The following is a 23,104-nucleotide window of genomic DNA, read 5'->3' on the forward strand; positions in this document are numbered from 1 at the left end:
AACTACCCAGACCAAGAGACCTGGGGCAAATACCATAAGGGAGAACTGAAGTGAAAGTCGAAGTGGTCTTGCAGAGGTTTGTGGAAAAGCCTTGCGTATTAGAAAGTGTTCGACATCAGTGAAAGGTCCGATCCCGACTGGGGGGGACCTGGCACATGAAATAAGTTAGGGGAAGAGAACCCCTAAAGAATGTGAATAAAGCTTTGGGAAGGGAGCCCCTGCAAGTGCTGTGATTGCGAGGTCCAAGCCTGGATGAGGGAGATCTATGTTGAATCAGGTACTTTTCTTGAGAGGTGCGAGCCCAACTGAGCGAGACCTACGTGAACTATTGATGCCTTGAGAGGTCCAAGCCCGACAGAGGGAGACCTACATGAATTTTGATGAACCGTGAAATAACTTTTTGGTGAACTTAAGTGACTGTAATGTGGAAGGCCAAGCGGGTCTCAACCCACGTTTTAAACTGCCTTTTTTGATAACCTGAGCCAGTGTGCGATCCTGTCTAGGGGGGCCGCCTTAATCCGTGCTGTCCAACGTGGAGTAAAGAGCTGACTCAGCCATAGACTGTCTAGGACTGTGTATTTTTTATTATTTGATGGTAGAGACTACTCCCATCATAGCTATAGGGCAAAGTAGAAGTTTTTTCCAAACCCCAAGAATTGAATACATGTTTTGAAACTTGTAGCTCTTGTGTCAGTGTCATACTTGTTATGCCATGCCTCCCTTACAGCTCTTACATCTCTGTGCCCTCTTTGCATTGCATTTGTGCCCCTTGTTTCTTGAAATTCGAATTTCCTTTTTGGATTGCATTTGTGCCTTTTGTGACTACTAGGCCACCTGGTGAGTTTAGCTAGATCTGTGCTGCGCACCTACTCTTCTTTCATTCCTCAACTAACCTCTGCCACCCCTATAGCTCTTACCATTTCACCCATCTTCTCTAACTGCTACAGTATCACTTATCCTCCCTCTCTCACGAAGGATGCAAGGAAAAAGCACAAAAAAGATATCCTGTCCATGAACACTGGCCTACCCATCGCAGACACCTACGTCAGTGAAACTTCCAGACAGGTCTTTACTGATATCCTCTTCTCTGTCCCTTCTCCAGATCTATTGACTCCTCATCTCATCTCCACTCTCCTCCCTTTCACATCCTCTCCCATTAATCATGGCATCAAGTGGGAAGTCCTCTTGGCCGGCTTCTCATCATCACGCTGCATCATTAATGTCTACCACATAGGCACTATCTTGGATCAGGGTCCTCAACCCAAACTCCTCCTCCTCCTCTTTGACCCGTGCCTGTCATCCCTCATTAACTACCTTTCTTCACCTGCCTCTCCCCTTACCACTCTCCCTGTCCCTCCCCCTCCCCGTACTTCCCCTTCTTCCTCCTCTCTCATCCTGGATTATCCATCTGCCATTCAGCTATGGTGTGCAGCATATGATCTCTGTATCAATGCCAGTAAGACTGAGATTCTCCACATCAGGACACCTGTGCCCTTTCTTCCAACACTCTGGCCACCCTCTTTGGGCCCTATGCCGCCCACCATCTTGTGAGGCGAAAAACTGCAGGGTCATCTTTGACTCTGCTCTCTCCTTCACCCCTCACATCCTGCACCTTACCAAGAAGTCCCACTTCCAGCTCCACCTCCTCAGCGGCATTCTGCCTTTTCTCACCTTCCCCCAGAAGCTCAATGTCTCCAGAGCTCAGGTCCTCTCTCTAGGCTGGACTACTGCAACAGCCTCTTTCTCAATCTCTCTCTTTCCTCCCTTCACCACCTCCTGCTAATCGAGAATAGGGCTGCAAGACTTATACTTGGCCTCAAGCCCACGGACTGTATCTCTCCAGCCCTAAAATCTCTCCACTGGCTCCTGTTGGGTGCAAGGATCAAATTCAAGACCCTCTGCATCATCCACAATGCCTTCTGGGGCCTGGGACCAAGCTATCTCCAACTTTCTCTCACTAAATACTCCCCTGCAAGAACCCTACTCTCCTCCAAGTCTAACTATCTTACTGTCAAACGCTTCTCCAAGCAGAGAGTGGGGGGCAGGTCTCTCTCCTCAACTGCTGCCTCCCTTTGGAACAGACTTCCTGCCCATCTCAGATTTGATCCAGAACTCCTTAAATTACAGAAACTGCTCAAAACTCTGCTCTTCTCTACCTCTTTCCATTCCCTGCTAATCACTGCCTTTGTGACTGTGGCCTGAACCTTATGAATCCCACAGGATCACAGGCCCTTCCTCCCAGTCAATACCAGCACCCCTATCCCCCACCCCCACTGCACTGCCCTGCCGGCCCCTTCTTGGTGGCGCCACTTCCCAACTTTGAGAGTGGCCTGTACCAGCACTTAGCCTCGGGATCTCCTCCTTGGCTCCCCTCAGCACTTCCCTCCCGGTCCCTCCTACAGCACTTGTCCACTCCTCTCTCCTCTGTGCCTCGTTCCATCCCCTGCACTTCTCCCAATGCACTTGCACGGCCGAGTGCCACAAGGCCTAGTAGGACTACGACTGTAAATTGCTGTTTTTGCCATTGTTTTTTTCCTCTGTTCCCTTGCCATTTAGGCTTCTGTATATTTGAAACCCGATTCTGTTGTATGAAGAGCCTTTCAAATGCTCAATAAAAAATAAAAATAAAATAAATGTTGGAGGGGCAACAGCGAAAAGATCAACAGCGCGCACCCATGATCTCGATTAAAGGACGATCGTGGAAGAGTGAATCAGCAAACTGAAAAGAAGCAAGAGTAAAGGAGTAAAAAAGCGAAGATGTTTAAAGTGCGCCAAAGTAGAGACGAAAATCTGAGAAACAATTGGTTGGTATCTAACGAGTGGGAGCAGCACACGCGAGATAAAGAATAAAGGAATACAAAAATTGGCAGTTCAGGGGGTCGGCGATTAGTTGATCGGTCTACTTAAATTGCACACTGTAAAGAGCAATTTCACACAGACAAACACTTTACACACTCTGGTTCCCAGTGACAACCTTTTGCAGGCTCACGGTAGTTGGGATGAAAATCAAAGCGTTCACAAACAAGATCCAGCTATCATGATACTGCATTGCCACCTAGCGGTCAGAGTACCGTGAAGCAATTCCAGCAATTCCAGCAAATACCAGCCGTGTAAGATGGGCTCAGTGTTGCACAAGGTAATTATCCCACTGGGTAAACGTAAATACACCCTTATTCGAGAGAAACTCGCAGCGTTAACTAATCAAGGAATCCTACTGCACTATAAATATGGAAAATTTTCGATGCAGCCAATTATCACATTTTATAAGCAAAAGGTGGTTGCAATGTTAACATATGGAGCAGAGGCACTCTTGTGTTTGGGATGGGAAAGCTGGAATCTGTGCGAGGCCTACTTTTGGCGAAGGATTCTACATCTTCCGAATTCATTGCCCTTAGTCCTGATAAGATCGGAACTCAGACTACAATCTATGGTTTCAATTACGGTGTGGAAATCTCTTTCATTATTCCGGAAGTGTATTTTGGACAATCCGGCACAGCCATTTAATGTATTAGCAAGACCTGGGCGGCCCAATGAAGATACAATTTTCCAGGAATGGAAGAAGAGATGTGAGGATACCTTAGAACATCTAGGTATCTCACTGGATATCCTAAAGTGCAATCCTGACAAGGCCAAAAGAATCCTGCGGGAAAAAGACTGGGAGGAAACCCAGGTCACTAAATTAGCAGGAAACTGGGCTCACAACATCGTCTGGGAACGCAAAGCATTAAATATTCTCCCACCATATCTTCAGAAATTTCCATCTAAACATTACAGAGATCTGCTATTACGATGTAGATTAAATATCTGGCATTCCCGAGAGGTTAAGCTGAGAAGAAAGCTCATTGGAAAAGCATCAGCAATCTGCAGGTTCTGCAAAATGAAGGACCAACTTGAATCAGTGCGACACGTGATGCTAACATGCCCGGTTCTGATACCAAAGCGATTAGCAGTTTTGGGCAACTATATAAACAACATCACGAGGGAAACAGAAGAAGAATACTGGGAACGCCTTTTAACAGCAGATAAGGTGGGTCGTACAATTGACGCACTAAAGTTTGTCGAATCCCTAAATCTGGACCAGGAAGAAACGGAATTGGAGGAGAAAATAAGAGCCCAAAAGACTACTGGATGCATCTGTTATGATAAAGGGCTTCCATTGGAAGGATAACTAAACCGATTGGAACTCAAATAAAACTTTAGAAGAGGAAATTTTTGAACTTTGAACTTTGAACTCTTGTTTCTTGGACTCCCATTTGAGGCTATTTGAGGCCTGTTAAAGGTTTACCACAATTAACCAATAAAACAATAAAAAAAACAATTAGTGAACAGAATGAGGACAATGTTCAATTAATTAATAACGCCCTCCATTACGGAGAAGTCCTGTTGGTGACGCCGTGGTAATATTCTCAGGCATCATATTTAAGATGGGCTCACAAATACGTAATGAAAACTGAATCATTTCACGAGAAATGCGTGTTGATTATTTTCTTTTTTGCCGAGACATTAAATCGTTGCTGCAACGGGTATCAATACAATTCTGCAAGTTCGCAAATCTCTCACTAAATGACTTTTAAAAAACATGTTTAAACGCTTTATCTTCAGGAGTGAGTCGTCTAGACAAGAGTTGATCAGACCTTGCTTTAACATCCGGATCAGAGAGACACGACTCGAGATGCAACATTGTTCCCCAACATTAACCCTCTCCAACTCCTGGGTTTTAAACTTACACATAATAAACAATTACTCCCCTACTCCCCACCCCTTCAACAAGGCAACACATAAGCTCACAGTTCTCCATTGGCTATATCCCTCTTCTTCATTTCCAATTCCACCCCCCCATCCATCAGTGACCTTGCGTCCCCTCCCACCCCGTGTTGGTGAGTGTCCTTCTCACAATATAGACAAATTGCTCAAAAGATGAGGCCTGAAATGCATCTGTTCTCGATCCTTCACCTTCTCATAAAAGGGCCTCCATACTTTTAATAATTTTTTATAACTCCCATTTGATAAAGCCTGTATCTTTTCCATTGCCACGATTCCCCAGATTTTAACCCACCATAGTGCCTCCATTTCCAATGGTGAGCAAGGACCAGTCTCGCTGCAGTCAATAAGTGAGTCATCAACGTTATCTCCACTTGCTGCGTAGCTGCCCTCCACCACTGCCCCAACACCGCAACCACGGGTCCATCGGTAGACCAACCCCCATGAACAGCCTTACATGACCCAGGATCTCCTTCCAGGATAGTTGCACGCACAGACAGGACCACCACATATGGCCTAAAACAACATGGCTTTTTAACCACACCTGACCAAGGACTAATTCCAATGGACACACATAGCAACGCACAGGCCCCAACTCACAGTACTGCTCTAATGTTAGAAGATGCCAGTCCAAATGCAGGCGGCCCGGACCATGTACATTGCTCCACTGCTCTCGAACTAGGTCCACGCTTCAAACAATAAAATAAATAAAAAAATAAAAACAACAGATGATCCCCGCCCTGCCGAATCAACATAGGAGAGAAAATGAACGTTGTCTGCGCATCGATGCCACCATTTGCAATTCTACTCACATTTGATACCGAGCTGTCAACCGCGAAAACAAAAGGCCAAAAAGTGCCCAATTTCACACAGTGGTTTACTTTGCCCCAAATCCCCGTGCTCATGAATTGGAAACGTCTAGCGACTTACCTGTTTTGAGTCACTTGGGTAAACTGGTGGCTCCAGTTCTATAGTGACAGGGCCGTCATTTTGGATGTGCACCTGCATATACGCTCCAAATTTCCCATCTGCAAATGAAGGAGATAAAGGTTTCAAAGGTGTCACACGGCAGTGAGAAGACAGCGTGCGCCACTTTATTTTTTACCGGCTTTGCATTTGCCTCCACCTCTCTCGGAATGCTCCGCAGCACACACGGTCGACCGTTCGTTAAAACACAGTTCAGGGGAACGCATGCAACAACAACAAAAATAGGATTTGAATGGGAATTGCACCAGACCCCTTAATAATGCACCCCTTCCCTAGCTTCTAGTGTGCTTCTTTCAGTCAGTGCCCCTCATGTCAACTCCAGCCTCATCTAGCAACCTCCCCATCTAGCCACTACTTCCCCAAGTTACGCTTTCTGCCAGTCCTGCCACCTCTCCCACCCTCCGCTGATCAACTTCCTATACAACCCTCTTCTGATCTTCCAACCCTATAAAACCATTTCTACACACCTTCACGGGCAAACCTTCTCCCTCACCTCTAAAGCCTGGCCTATCCTGCCCACATCCCCAGACCCACCTCTCTCAAATCCTCCCAGCATATACCCATTACCGCTTCCCATTCCTCAGTCTCCAATCCCTTCATCCTCCCAGAAACAAAAGCAATGACAGTGTAAGCCTCCTCCTGAAGAGCTAGCCCACAGAGGACTCTAGAGGCTTGGGGGAACATACGAGGACGGCAGGAGAGGATTTTGTGTGGCCTCGCTGTAAGGCAAGAAGCTTTCTCAAGCAGGCAAACTGGTTTGATAATTGTAAGCGCTGTAAACAACTACTTCTCCTTGCCTTAAAACACCCTATTAGAAATACTATGGAAATTGCAGAAGCCAAGCAGACATAAGAACGTCATCAGAGAAAGTAAAGCCCGTATGGCCGAAAAGAGTTAGGGATATTTGAAAGGGACAGCAGCATCAAGTAATTGCAAACTGTATTGGAAGTCGATAGCTGTTGGATTGAGTGATAATCTATCCCTGGCATTCTGACAAAGCAGCTGAAATCTCAGCAGCAAAACGGTTTGAACGTTTCTCAAGCATATGTAACCCGCCAGGCAGTTCCCTTGAACTAGGTCTATGTAAACCAGCCTCTACATGTATTGAGGAGGCATATACTTGGTTTTCTAGCGACTGCTTAACGCTATCCATGGAAGAGCTTGAGATTGCATTAAAGAAAATGACAAAAGGGAAATCTGTTGGCCCCGATATGGTCCCGTTGAAGCTTTTGAAATGTGTACGCTCTATCTGGTTGCCAGTTTTTACCACGGTCTTTAATATTTTATTGCTCCACAACGTTGTCCCTCATATTTGGAAACCAGCAATCATTCTCCCTATTTTTAAGAAAGGCAATTTAGCAGATCCGGCATACTATCACCCGATTCTTTTAATCAACACTACAGCGGAGTGGTTTGGTAAGGCGCTATACAGAAAAATCATGAACTGGGCAGAAGATAAAGCTATATTTATCTTCGGCACCGGCTAAGTACAAGCAAAGTACTGTTAGCTGTTGTGACTGTTGCCGGACCCTGTGAGGATTACTGAACTTTTCAGCTCCGCTCCTGCTTCCACAGAGCCTAGAGCAGCTTAGGTGCTGTTAGTCCGTTTTGCACCGGAGGACGTCCTTTTTTGCTGCTCTAGGCTTGCCTGGCCTCTGACGAAGGAAGAAGGAGGAGTGACTGGGTGTTTCCTTGATCGGTGGCCCAGCCCCCTTGGTTTGTGACACCCATCCGGCTTCCTTAAAAACACGTAGCCCAGCGCACTCGCACTGCGCACCGGCTAAGTACAAGCAAAGTACTGTTAGCTGTTGTGACCGTTGCCGGACCTGTGAGGATTACTGAATTTTTCAGCTCCGCTCCTGCTTCCACGGAGCCTAGAGCAGCTTAGGTACTGTCAGTCCGTTTTGCACCCGAGGACGTCCTTTTTTGCTGCTCTCGGCTTGCCTGGCCTCTGACGAAGGAAGGAGGAGGAGTGACTGGGTACTTCCTTATTTAACTACCCTCTTACACTAAGGACTACTAACGATATTGTGTGCTCACTCTAAGGACTACTAACAATATTGTGTGCTCATGTAGTACGTGTATAAGTGGAATCCTCACTCAACACAGCATTTATAATTCATTTGTTTGTTTTTACTCTAAGGTGTTTCCTTGATCGGCGGCCCAGCCCCCTTGGTTTGTGACGCCCATCCGGCTTCCTTAAAAACACGTAGCCCAGCGCACTCGCGCTGCGCACCGGCTAAGTACAAGCGAAGTACTGTTAGCTGTTCGCTGGTGAGGCTGGGGTGCTTGGGCGCTACTAATCCTTAATTTTGGTGGTAATTTGATTGTATTAGGCCGTTGTTGTAAAACAAGTTGGTCCCGTAGTTGGATATTCGCTATCTTTAGAAGCTGCCTATACTTAAAAGGTAGGATTTGAAGTTCTAGTTTATTTGCATATTTCTCACAAGCTTTACTCTGACAATGGCTAATGGCCTGCAGAGTGGGCGATGCAATGAGGCACTAACAAACGTCCTCAAATTGTCTAATATTGATTCTCTCGTGTGTAAAGGTCGTACCTCCTATAATGAACCGTCAACATCGGATGCCTCAGTTGGGGATATTCTAGCTGAACCAGTGAGCTGTTTAAGCACTGTCACACATCAAAGGTGACCATATCCGCCATCCACAGACAGGCAAAAAGATCTTTCTAAAGAACTTTGCAACATGTGATACAAAAAATGTTATCTATGCCATACGCTGCCCCTGTGGTAAATATTATGTTGGAAAGACAAACAGGAGAGCCAAAGATAGATGGACGGAACAAAAATCCTGTATCAGGACAAAAAATACTAATTCACCGGTCTTCAAACACTTTCGAGATATGAGACATAACGTCTCCCAAATGAGATTAGCAATACTGGAAGTTATACGCCCATTCAGCCGGGGAGGTAACTTACCCAAACAGCTAGCACAAAGGGAATTGTTTTGGATAAACAAACTGGATGCGATGACCCCTTTGGGTCTAAATGAAGAATATTACTTAGGACCGTTCCTGTAGACATAAATCTAAGAGTCATAAGTGCCATTTCTGAACTCCTGTTCGTTTCCTTTATGTTTTTCTGATCGAAAATAGTTAGTAATCTAAACCATATGGTAGTTGGATACTATTATCAAAAATCTAGACAAGATTGTACACCCGGCGATCATGGGTTAGATGACTAACATTTTATTTTGCTATTAAAATATGCCTTGTATTTCATGCTTTTACTGTACATTATGGTGACTAGATACTTTTTTTGAATCCACATATATTATGAAATCTGGAAAAGAACGTACACCGAACTGCTATGGGGCAGATAATGATTATTCTATTATGTTGTTAAAATACGCTTTACACTCCATGACTTTAACATATATAATAACGCTATTGCTCTATAGCTACCTCGAACATCAGAAGCCGACCTTTATTGCAAAAATGTCCATTCTTGCATTAAGTCAAGTTAGACCATATCAGCCTCTTCTTCACTAACAGGCGCTCTTTATTCTTACAAATACATCTATTCCCGTTTTTTCTAAAAATGGAATTTTTGAAATAAATCTCCGCCTTTTACTTTAAATCCTAAAATACATCATATTACAATCTCAATATGCCAAGGTCCTCGTTTATACGCACATTAACCGCGTTGCAATCATGTACGTCACTTATGGTGGCGGAGCCATTTACTTGTACAAATGTCAACCCTATGGCCTCAGAAACTACAATTGTTCCATCACTCTACATTTTGTATTACTTTCCGTCACTATGACGCCGTGCGCGCAATCGCGAGTGACGTCATCAATTTTGGCGCCACACACGCATGCGCAATTAACATCGCGCATGCACGAGTGACGTCATGCAGACCACTTTTACATATATAAACACACTTGCGGTATATGCGGTCGGAAAGCAGCACTTCCTGACCGCATCGCCGCTACTGGACCACTTCGATACTCCTAATTGGTAAGTCTATACAGAGGGTACCTCTTTATGCCCATGTTCTTAACCAGTTCCTCAGATTCTAAAATGCACATCCTCCCCTAGGAAACAAGAATCAGCTAATATTCGGTACAGATGCCACTTCAGTAAAGAAACTACTTGGGATCCCCTTTCCCTCACCTGTAATAGAGCCACTTCTTCAGACCTTTAGAAGAGGGGTGAGTTTCTCCCAGAATGCTTACATTATGTATATCCACAATGGTCATTGATTAGGCAGTTGCTAAAAACACCACATCTAATTTGAGTATTTTGCTACTGGTCACACAGCGTGTTTAAACCGCCATTTTTTAGCACAACCCTGCCCATACTGAAACTTCTTCCTGATACCAATAAGTGTCTATTACCAAAATTATTTCATAGTTCAGTATCATCAGACATCCAAGGACACTAGGGACTTGTTGTCTATCTCTTGACTATTCTTGCTAAAAATTATTTTTTTTAAAAGAAAAAAACTGAATTTGGATAAAAAAACTTTTATTTGAATGAAAAATGTCATAAAAATATTTTTTTTTAATTTAGCGTGACACTCATGTAATTTCCTTTCTATATATGTTCTTTATAGATGCTTGTGAAAATTATGTTGAAAATTTAAGCCCCTGGTGAAGAGAATATGAATCTCGAAACGCGTTGGGCCATCACAGAAAAAATCAATAAAAAGGAGAAGACCCTTGTATTCTCAAAAAGCAAAATGATCTATTGAATTTCTTTATGAACAGTTGTCAACATTTTTTGAATCACTATATATTTTCAAAACTTTGTTTAACTCAACTAGGCTTTATGCCATCTAGAAAGTGTGCAGGGGACGCAGTTTTCCATAATTTGGATTTCTTTGCAATCTATCTCAACATACCATCAATTAAATACTCCTCATTAATCATTATTTCCTTATATTGGAATCCTGCCAACATAACAATTGATATGTTAGACGAACTTGATACATGCTTGGAAACTATTTCTGGCAGGTATCAGGCATGTGAAATCATTATTGGTGGAGATTTCAATTGTGACTGCAGAAATACGAATGAGATTGGTATTACCAACTCTACAACATTATCACGCATCAGAGGAGCTAAGCTCAGGGAACTTCTAACTGATTAGGATATGGATTTATTGGCGACCAATGATATGAAATCTAAAGTATCATGGAAACGTGGATCAAAGAACTCGATGATAGATTTTATATATGTCTCTCGCAACCTTCTTATGCATATGGCTCCATTAGAAATAGGCCAGATATCGATCAGCGACCATGCGCAAATCTCCACTTATTTGAAATTGAAATGTCAACTGCTTAGAGCAAACTTAGCACTTGCAGTTGTGGAAATAAATCGCCCTCAGCACTCCATTAGGTGGAACCAAGGGTTGTGTAATCAGGTTGTAAGGCACATATCTCAAGAAATGGGGAGGATTGGACAAGAAGGGGCTAACACTCAAAAAACACCTGGAACTCAGTATTCTGAAATAGTCAATGTAGCATTGACGATGTTCTGCAAAAAACAAAGCAGTGTGAAACATCTCCATCTATATGATCACACATGCAAACTATTGAAAAGGGATAAAAATAAGGCATTGAGACAACTGAAGAGAAGCAATCTAGGAAGTGAGGGTTGCAGGGCATGGCGGAACCAACTTTTGTCTGCTTATAAACAAAATTTAAGGCACGCCCTTATTTCGAGATATAACATGGAGAATTGTGCATTAGTACGTGCTATTACGTCGCATGACACCTGAGTAATTTGGCATACCTTGAAAGCAGATAATAAATGTGTTGCGCTAGCCATGCCAAATTGTATTTCTGATCAGATATGGCAAACATATATAATGGTTAAATATCAACTGCCTCATAAATTTGGGCTTGTTCCAGCTGTATCTTGGGGTCACTGCACCATCCCGTGGCTGAAGTGGAATCTCAGTCACATTATATGGGCTATTTCCCGGCTGTTGTATTCTAAGGCTGCAGGGCCTGACGGGCTTCCCCCATGCCTTTATAAAGCGGATCCTGCAGTGTGGGCTGTCATCATAAAAACTAAATTTGAAACTATTATTAATTCTGGGGATATTCCCCCATCATGGCTAACGGCGAATATAGTCCCTATATTTAAAAGGGGTGATCCATCTCTATCCGGAACTATCGACCGATTTCTTTAATTGATACGGAGGCAAAAATCTTTGCGATCTTGCTCTTACATGATCTTGAGGAATTTATTGAAATGAAGGGTTTGTATTCAAAATTTCAAACCGGTTTCAGGAAGAACATGAGCACAACTTTAAATGCGGTTATTCTGGCACATGTTATTGCAGGAGCAAATGAAAAGAACGCTAATCCAGTTTACATTGCTATGATCGATATGAGCTCAGCTTTTGATAATGTTGTCCGTAATTTGTTGTGGATGAAAATGATGAAGCTGGGAATTCCAACTGTGTTGTTGTATTGAATTATCAAATTGCATACTAATACATCGTATAAAATAAGAATATCATCGGAAGGTGGTACTACCGCTCCGATTGGAACAGCGATAGGCTAGAAACAGGGTTGTAACCTTTCGGCTACTCTATTTAACTTATACTTGTCTGATCTAGACAAGAATTGGGAAAATAGGAACTTGTTCTCTGTTAAAGTCGGGAGCATTCGTCTGAAATGGATTGTTTTCGCTGATGATATTATTCTGTTTGTCCCTACTGCGGCAGGGTTGCAAACCAAACTATCACTCTTTGAGGAATTTGCAAGAGCTCATAACCTGACTCCCAATCCGGCAAAAACTGCCATCATGAAATTTGGAGTGAAACAAAAAAAAAGGTGAATTCAAATGGCAAATCATGGACACACAAATATCTTGTATTAGCAATACAATTTATATAGGGTATAATCTATCAGCCCAAAACTCTATCAAATCATGGACTGAAATCATTAAATGTAACACTAGTCTCAAATGAAAAATATTTATAGCCGGTATTGCAAATTTTCATTAACACCGCTAATAGAATTTATGACATTGAAAATTGAAAGTGTTATTCTTTATGCACTTGACATATGTTTGTGTGACATGACCACTATGCTTGATTGCTTACAGGGATCACTTTTGAAATCTGAAATGTTTCTACCAATGTCCGTCCCAAACGCTATCATCTGACATGAATTGGGGTTGGTAGCGCTATCTATACGATGGAAATGGAGGCAGTTGTCCAGCTATGCAAAGGTCCATTATCCACCTAAAAATTTGCTATATGTGGATATGAACAAGATGCTAGGCGCTAATCTCTCAATCTCCTTTTTAAATTACCATCTGAAAATGCAACAAATACTGAGTGATGTGAATATCACTGTCAATGACTTATATCATCGTCCTTGCTATGCCAAAAAAAAGTTTTTTGAAAAAGATTGGTGTTCAACGATTGATCGGATCATGACCTATAAACTATATAAAGAATATGGTGCATTTGTCAAGCAGTGTATCCCACGATATGAGCACATTACGTTATTCCCTTGTGAATACACTAGAAAGGCATATATTCGATACAGATTTAACCTTTTCCATACAAGGGAAAGAACTAAGAACTGGAAATTGAATGAAACCAAAAACTGTGTAGGATGTCGTTTTGATGAATGTAGTGAACCATATGAAACATTGAAGCATCACTTTAAGAACATAAGGACAGCCAGATTGATGACATTTGTTAATATTGAATATGAGGATTGTCTTCAATTTTTATGGTCTGGAATGATGCAAGGAGTGCATAAACCTTTAATTTATGAGTTGGTAAGTTTTTGTAAGCATATTGAAAATAAATTGATACTATTTGATAGCTGATCTGTTTAAATCACTAGAGGAAAACACAAATGGTGAAATTCAGTGTTTTATATAAAAAAACGAAAGGAAGTGAAACTCAATCTTCTTTCTGGAATCTTATTATTTTAAACACATTTTATTGTTTACTGGATGAAAATGAGGAGTTATGCAAATTGGATAGAACTATAAAAAGTGTGACTGTAATGAAATATGAAAATGATGGTCCTCAAATTTTAAATTTTGTAAAGATTCCACAATATTTTTGACGCAATGAAATATTTATATGTTAATTTTCATATTTTAGATTTTGTAAAGGTTCTACATTAATTTACTTTTTTGTAATTTAACCAAAAGCAAAAAAAAAAAAAAATAAAGCTATTTTTTTCAGATATCCAATATGGTTTCCGTAAGGGCCTGGATACTGTCGATCACATTTTAAACTTGAATTTGACCTTGGAGAAGTATGTTCGTGCAAACAGCGTCCCAATCTATTCAGCATTTATGACCCCAACTACTGATTTTGAGAGTGAATTGCGGGAAACTATGGGCATCTCTGCAGGCTCTTGACATGCCGTCCTCAATGTTAGAAATTCAGGTTGAAATGCAGAGAGGCTTGTCAGTAAAAATGTGTTGCGACTGTTCGGGCCAACTTTCAGACCCAATTAAATCAACGTGTGGTGTCAGGCAAGGATCCTTGTTAGCTCCATTACTTTTCAACTTATATATAAATTCACTCTCTTCTAAACTGGACGATTCCTCTAATGATGTTGCTAGATTGGGCGGGAGGCGCATACCAGTGTTGATGTATGCAGATGAGGCGGTCATCATCGCTAAAACAAAAATGGCCTTACAATTATTGATAATTAACACAAGGAAATCTAAGGCTATGTGTATTGGCTCCACAAAAAATGTAAATAGTGCTCTAATGATTTGAGTATAGCAGTTTAGAATGGGTTGATTCTTTCTGTTACCTTTCAGTTATTATAATGAAAGGGTTAACATGGCACACTCATGTTAAATCCCAAATAAATGGCTCTATAATACGATATGGCCATAAATTGGGGGGTCTCCCAATGGACCACGCCATACGGATTTATAAAACTAAAGCTGTACCAGTGGTCACATACGGAGCAGCATTTTGGGGATATCAATGCACAGATTTTGTACAAAGGAAAGAGAGCTGCTTCTTTACAGAAATTATGGAAGTTAATCAGGGTTTCCAAGGCTACTTGGTACATCAAGAACAGAGCCTGTCGTATATCTCGGACCACCTTCAGTTGCAACCTTTGTTGTATTGGTTATGTCTTTTGCACAACAAAGGTGTGTTCATAACTAGGCTCCTAATTGAGGAATTCTTTTTTAAATTTTTTTTTATTTGTATATGGTTTACATATGAAACCGTTACAATTACATTTAATAGGAACAATTCATTAAGAAAAATGTATATATATATATTAAAAAAGGACGGTAAGAAAAATGTATACAAAATGTATAAAATCAGTGCAGAAATATAAAACTCTACCGTTTCAGAAATCAGCATAGAATCCAAATACATACAGAACCGGACATTACAGACAACCATAATTTACAGAGGATTAAATTGTATAGACAGTTATCTCGATAGGGAGCACAGCCGGTACAAAAAGCATTATTCTGGGTCCTTAGAAGATCCAATATAGGAACTTAGGTACAGTCAGATTACAGAAGCATAGAGGTCTAAAGATTTGATAAAACCAGCCACTGCAAGGCCACCCACTACATTAGAAATAGAAAGCCATCTTGACCAGATAAGAGCATCTGCCCCCAAAAGTCCCAAAGTGTTAAATTTTCCCAGATAGAGAACCCTTAAGCTTTTCACTTCAGCACAATCTAAGAACAGGTGGCAGGCAGTTTCAATGACCCCTGACATATGACAGAAGCGACAAAGGGTATTAGATTCTTTAATCACGGTCCTTCTATACAAAATTTCCTTAGTAGGAAGAATATTCCATCTGAGGACATCTTGGGCTCTGATGTCCATCACCGGTCTATCTGGCTAAATTATGTGAAAACCACTTTAAACTCCCTAGGCATAGCAGAATTTTTCACCGTTTGTCAGGTATGAACAAGGACGTTTTAAGTTTAGTGGGGAAAACCTTTATGGCTTTTACACAACGTCAGCGAGAGGACCTTCAGTGCAATAAGGTAAGCATTCAGCGATATCTTAGAATTAAGCCAGTACTGGGTCCTTCTAACTATATTTATTGGTTTAATGACCCCAGGAAGAGGGTAATTCTGTTGTGTTTGAGAACAATCATACTCTTCACTAAAGTCACTACACTTACATTGGATAAAGGTGGCATACGAGTGAGCAGATGCTTTTGTGAATGGCATGATATGGATGACTTATTGCACTTTATATTAGTATGCCCGGTCAATGCAAATCTGAGGCGTAAATATCTTTGCCCAATGTTAAGAAGTTGTGGGACAACTTATCTACCCATAGCTTTTAATAGGATTTAAACGCACCATAATGTAAATTGTGCACTTAATGTTTGTTTTTATTGGGCATACATGGGAACTGAGAATACGTTTATTACAGCAGAGATAGTTTTAAATTGGATTTTTAACTGCCTTACAGGCATTAACTAATGGCTGTTCTTGCTGTGTTTTGTATGCATTTAATATGTATGACATTAGTGTGATGCATGTCTTAATGATTTTAATGACAGAGATCTATTATTGACAAAACTGGAACAGAAATGGATTATTAGATTAGATATAGTAAAAAAATGGCCTGAACATTGCCTTTGATTGTAATCTAGGTATACACTAAGCACTCATTATCAAGTATCTATCTTTCTTTTGCTTTGTATCTTAATAGCAGGTCCTGCCTCACCCTCCTCACTGTTTAGCTCGTGTTGTGTATAGCGACGTTCCGTAATAGGCAGCCACAAGGAGGTGGTATCTTTGGAATATATATCTTTCCCGCACATCCCGGACTATGGGATGTAAACGGTAGAATAACGCAGCAATGTAGTTGTATCCGATTGTTTTGCTAGGTACGTACATCATGGTTGGGGAAGTCGTTACCCCTTCCCAAGATGGCATCTGCAACGCTCTCCGACACTGACACAGGTGCGCACTGGGCATTCTAAAACCTATATCACTTCCAGGTCTGTACGGGCATACTTGCATGCACGTCTGCACCCAAGGTTTTTCTCTAAACCACAAAAGACGCCAATTTCAAAAGGTAGGCTTTTTCTCTTCATGCATTCATTTAAGTGCATACAATATCCGCAACGTCCGATGAGGCTATTGTTTGTTGGTAGGCGCCGTTCTTTCGAGCATAACTTCATGATCGTCACCCAAATCATTGCATAATGTCGCTAACACTATTCTCTGCAAAAACGGGTGCAGAAACCTCTGCCGGGGCGCCGTTCTTTCGAGCATAACTTCATGATCGTCACCCAAATCATTGCATAATGTCGCTAACACTATTCTCTGCAAAAACGGGTGCGGAAAACTCTGCGGGGACATGAAAAACGTTAAACATTATCTTGTTTCCCTCATTTATTACTCTAACTTATACAGGATGACGATCAATCCATTTCAGGTGACCATATGGATGCAAATTATCTGCCTGGGTCTTTCGGTAGATGCCTAACTCTTGCATTGTAAGCTGAAAAGCTGCGCTAACTATGTAAGCTGAACAGCAGCGCTAACTAAAGAGCCACGCAAGGTAACGAACTAATAGATTATATTGACTGCTTAAATATACATTTGGTGGATGTACTGAGGTCCATTTTGCCTCATCTCTCTCTATCCTTAGCAACCTGGACTACATTATTGAAATATTACCCGGTGTGCCACTTATATATTCCAGCCCTACACACACAGAAGAAGCGATAGGTGGGTAATGAGAAGTGTTGTCCATTTTTCTTATCAGATTGTTGTGATAGTGGTCACGTTTTAACCTTTATGTATCTTATTTTTTATTGGTCAACAGTGTGGGGTACATTTATCCGCCCAGCAGAATTTCCCTAGATCACCAAACAGCATTTCTCAGCAGTACCAGCAGAATGGCTGCGCTGGCTCTGTTGAGCACCATTGCATTGGACCAAAACTGCATTTTGCAGTCACTGAAATAATGGCTGCGCTGTCTTTGCAAGCACATATGGGGCAAGATGGAACATGGAACACCCCGAGAAAGGCTGCCAGTGTTTTCCTTATGTGCACCAAAGAAAATAATTGAAAAGCAGTGCTGCTATGCTGCTAGCTCAAAATTTCCCATTGAAAAAGGAAATATTTCGCATTTAGAATGACTGCGCCCTGATGCTCTTTTCCACCGTTTCAATAGTACACAGTTCTGTTCCAGTGTGACCCAGCTATGTCCATCCATTTGCAGGTTGTGCTCCAACAAAAGGGGGCATTTCTCACTGAATGACCGGCTTTGTCAGGCAAGATCAAACAACTTCACTCCATGCCGTCTGGAAAAACGCTGGACTTTTAGCAACAAAATATCACAGCTAAACTCTTCACAAGAAGCCCTATCTCTCTGTGCTTATGTCAGTTTCAGTGGACCCTTGCCTTGAACAGATTTCTGTGTATGAGAAATTGACTAGGGCTACAAATAATGTTTAGAATCTAGATGTAAGAGAAAACTGCATTGTGAAGTGACAGCAAAGGAAAATTAACCACATGTAAAATGGTCCTTTTTACAAACAAGGAAAGGCCATGTCCTTGCATAGAAAGGCTAGGGGGTTTGTTTTAAAACATATGTAGGATATTTAATTCCAACAGTTTTGCTTTCTGGTTCAGGGAAGAAAAACAAAATTGCCAAAGCCACAGAACAGGTTTTTAACTGGCCTGGCTTCAAAGGACTTTGCTTACTGGGAACAGGATTGGCCTCCTTTCAAGTGGACCAGCCCCCGTGGCATATGAATAGGCAAGGGTGGTGGATCTCGCACCCTCGTCAGACTCTGTGGCAGTGCTCCAGCCTGGTACAATGGATTTCTGGGACACATAGGTATGACTTTTTAGCAGCACCTCCCCTCAACTTAAATTGAGGAGCTTCAAAGGTAACTCCAGAGCAACATTGGATTCAGGCTGGCTAAAGCCTGACATTTAGCTGGGGGTTGGGAAGTATGCCCTTATTTGGAAGACAATGCTGGCCCTTTTGGGGGAAAAGACTGTTCTGAATGAATAAACTGTAAGACTTTTATTTCTGCAACCAGAAAACGCAGTAATACGACAGTTTAGCAGTTTAAATATAATTTTAGCACTATGTGAGAGAGGGTATGCCCAGACGTGGGTCCCTTGGTTGCTGAGCCATAGGCAACCAAGCTGCACCTCACTGAGGAGGCCCAACAAGGCCGAAACATGTATGGGGTTGCTTGTGTTTCTGTGCAGAGGGGAACTGGCCTAGCACTTCGGGGTGGGCTGCTACCATTGGTGGCAGTACCTGACTGATTTGCATATGGCTGGACCCCTTTTGTAATTGCGCAGATGGGCTAAAAAAACGGTGGTGTGGAAGGTTGCCTAGAACAATGCCAGTGGTTCAGATTCATTGAAAACATTCCACCCATCATTTTTGTGGTTACAGTTTTTCTTTTCTAGCCACTAAAATCTAGTTTAAGTGAAACTTGTCCTTTCCTTTCCAAACCGATTTTCTTTGTCCACTGCTTTCATTTTTAAAACCGAATTTCCTTTCCCAATGAGAATCTCATACTGTCATTAATTTAGAGTCACTCTTTCACTTTCATATTATCCCTGTGATGAGCATCTGTCACTCAGCATAAAAACCGCATTCCGATTTTGTCTATTCAACCCGTTTTTCAAACCGTTTTGACATTAAAACCTGTGTAAATTAGCAAATGCAATTTCTATGCGTGTCATTTAACTGCACTGTGTTTTCACTTCCAAGTTGATTTTCTGAACCTCATGCCCGTTGCTGGTACATTGCCTTGTAGTTTGCTAGTGTTCTTACATCCCTGATACTGCTATAACTCATCTTTACCTCATTCATTCAACAGCACACGTAAAATAAATCTTTACTAATTCCGAGTGCTATTTTGTTCAATTGCAAAGGGTTGCTACTCCTTGCTAACCACACAAAATTCAGTTAATAGGGGTTTGAGGGAGTATTGCAGGGGGAAATCTTAACTGGGGTGCTATCTACCCGAAACGTAATATTGCTCTCATTCATTTGTGCTTTGTGTATGTCATATTAGAAGGTCAACCTAACTGTATTTCATCAATTTACCTTGTAATTATCACCCCACTGGTGATTGCTGCCCAATATTACATTTCTGTGATTTTATTTGAATTTCAAATAAATAAATATTGTATTACCACCCACCGTCCTGGTTCATAGGTCCATTGTGACCCAGGGTATTTGTAAAAGTGGGTGTGAGGCGAGGTGGGTGCCATCTCAATCTGAATTCCTAGGAAATAAAGTTAAGCGTGTTTTAATTTTGCACTGCATCCTAGGCCAGTAGCAAGATTCCTGGGCTGGTGTGTGAGGGCCGATTAGAATCCTTAACAACAGTATTTGATGCGGGATGAGCTTCTCAACTTCCATACATTATCAATCCTTACGTGTCCTGAAGACAGTTTAAAGGGCTTAAGCATACAAAGGGCGGATGATAATTACACTGCCCCCCAAGCGAAAAAACATTCTGTGTTGACACTGCTTTTAGATATACATCATTGATCGTTTTTCCACTTCCGTTAATAATATCACCATTAATGTGTTTATGCATTATTAGTGTTTGCATGTAGCACTGCAGTTTTTATCTGTATTTTTATACAATTCGTGTATCTTTGTATTGAAGTGTTGTTCCGCCACCTGCAGATTTTTATATATGTTCTGAATAAATTGTTTTTAAGTGATACTGACCCAATGAAACTGCTGAGTCATAAATAGCAGGTTTGCTATGGCCAAATCAGTTCTGACCCCTGGATGTGTGTAAAGGCGGGGTAGCTTGTGGGATTCTGCTTCTGTTAATTTCCCCTCTCTCCTTCTACTCACAAGCCCCCCGGTAACAAAAAAAGAGGGCTTTTGGCTCAAGTGTCGATTATCCCAACTCAACGTTCAATTCTTGACAAGAAAACACTAGCAGTTCTTTTAACTTAAACGTTTTTGATGTTGGATGCTCTTCCAAATGTATTCAAAACCACACCAGGATTAGCTGGGAATTGCCTTCCCTCCTCTTTTCTTTCAGTCTGTCTTGTTTCACTAAAACACAGTTCCCAAGTATCATGGGGAAGTCTCTTCCCCCTATTCGTCCTCCAGTTCACAAATGTAACATCAAGTCTGTTTTACGATCTTGCTAGACTTGACTGTAGATATTCTTATTTCACAAAAGTCATATTTCACAAAAAACACAGCTCCCATGTATCATGGGGGATGAGCGGGATGGGCGGGGCCAGTGGGGTCTCGTCCCCTGTTCTTTCTCCATTTCACAAACGTAACATCAAGTCTTGTTCACTATCCTGCCAGACTTGACTGTAGCTCTTAGTGTTCCAGAAAATGTCCCTTCTTTTGGTAATGGGCCCTTGACCCTTTATCTTCACTTCTCGCACCTCTCTCTCGCTCTTGTGTGGGTCCCAGACCCCTGTGGGATGTCTTGGGACCGCCCTGCCTTGCTGTGAGCCCCAGCCCTTTGGTTGCATGCTTCTTCAAACTGATATATAGGTCCATAACCCCTGCGTGCTGTTTTATCAAAGCTTCCAAACTTTGTGTGTCCCAGACTCCTTTCTCAGGTTTAATCGCATTTCGTACCCAGGCCTGGTTAACTAACCTGCCAGGCACTCTTTATCATATGTTTGTTTATTATATTTCCCCAAGAACTGATACGAGGGAGATGGGATTCTTCAGCCCTGCCCAACCGCATCCTTCGTTCTCTGTTACCTCTACCACCACCTACGGTAATCCAGGTACCTTTCATGGTATTACCGGCTTACTCGGGCAGCTTCTCAGAAGTGTTTCTTCCTACTGCGGGCTTTCACATGCCTTCCAGCAGTCTCTGCCGTTCCTCACAGCGTTCCCAAGTCTGGTCCCTATCAACATATACTTCTCGGTCCGACCGCGTGGTCTGACTCCCGAACCTCTGATTCCCCAACCTGGACAACAGAGAACACAGCGTGTGTTCGGCGAGGCTCTGTCAGCCTTTCATGTTCTCGGCAGCATCCTCCAGTTACTACAGGGAGGATCTGACCAACTATGCAGTCCTTCTACCATTGTTATGTATAGGTCTGACTCTAATTGACTATACCGTATATGGTGATTCTGCACTGGGATTTTTCCGCCTTGCCTGATCTTCTTCATGTCAACAGGTAAAGGCACTCCATCCTGGTAGCCCTCACTCTTCCTTGTCCCAGCATGGCCTACATGAATGGGGTCTTCTACCCTACAGAAATAAATAAGGCATGTGGGGTGAGAGGGGAAAGAGATGGAGGGGTTGGACACCGCCGGGGTTGCACACCACGCTCTGCCAAGATAGTCATCACTGGTCGCATAGAGGGTTTCCCTCCCCATGAAATCCACCCGCTGAGTACTACGCCCAGGGGGACTATCGGGTAGCGGCCTCACTTCCCTGGGAGCAGTAACAATATCCTGGGATTCGTCACAGCATCCACATGTATATGAGGTGTGTAGTCTATGATGGATGCAGTGTGTCCACTCCCATCCATGATGTGCACATCAGGTCAAGCAGCTGCTGGAAGTGTACTTTGCTGGCATGGTGGTGTCCTGACAATGAATAGGTCAATACATTGAGTGCACTTCATCGTGCATCACATCCAAACATGGTTGAGACAGTACGTGCTGTACCAACATATTTCTACGTGGATGGGTATATGCATAGTATCCCATGGGGAGTTGTTCAGGAAGGGTAGGCAGGGGGTTTAGGTGCCATACATTTCTGTATGCAGCTGCCATGCTCTGTCAACATCCAGGAATAACACACTGACCTTGGACTTTCCGGCTATGTCATTAAGGTGAATGGGGCCTTATTTGCTGCAACGTTGTGGGTTGTGGACTGAAAGGCACATCTACAACAGTGAAGGACACACTGTTTATTGTGGCTTACGTCAACTGATAAGTGGAGAGGGAGTCGGACAGTGGATGCCTTGTTAAAATGTGTTAAAATCGGCAGATGACTATGAATATGGGCGCTATATCCGTCCTGCCAGTATTTTGCACAGAAGGGGTTTGGATTGGATTACTTTGACACCTGGCTGCTATTCTTCAGGATACTATTGGGCTACAGGGGGGAACATTGCGAGTATTTGTGTACCCATGTGTCCCACAGTGTACAACTGTGTGCAGAGCTGTGTGCATTGTAAGCTTTTGCCTGAACATTTGGCTATAGGTCCTTGCAGGCTAAGCGTGGAACCCGTGCACAGGGCAAGGATCTTAACACAAGTCTTTCCTTTGGGGACCTCTACAACTGATGTTAAGACACTTCTTTACTAACATGGCTTCATGTATGTGTGTTTCTGCAAGCTGCACAAAGGGATGGGTCTCATGTCCCATATTGGTTCAGACTGTGCCTTCCCTCGCCTC

At 42.4% G+C, this 23,104-nt stretch overlaps 1 protein-coding gene across 2 annotated transcripts in view; it reads right to left on the minus strand.

The window, feature by feature from the left end:
• DTD1 (D-aminoacyl-tRNA deacylase 1) overlaps nucleotides 1–23,104 on the minus strand; it is a 1,185,117-nt gene that overhangs the window by 947,606 nt on the left and 214,407 nt on the right. For both annotated transcript variants that reach the window (XM_069607531.1, XM_069607532.1), the window contains exon 4: nucleotides 5,692–5,789. In XM_069607531.1, coding sequence (XP_069463632.1) covers nucleotides 5,692–5,789 — 98 coding nt within the window. The remainder of the gene's footprint in view (nucleotides 1–5,691; nucleotides 5,790–23,104) is intronic.

This window comes from Ambystoma mexicanum, chromosome 4q (genome assembly GCF_040938575.1).
Source record: "Ambystoma mexicanum isolate Mex_15411 chromosome 4q, UKY_AmexF1_1, whole genome shotgun sequence".
Classification (NCBI taxonomy): Eukaryota; Metazoa; Chordata; class Amphibia; order Caudata; family Ambystomatidae; genus Ambystoma; species Ambystoma mexicanum.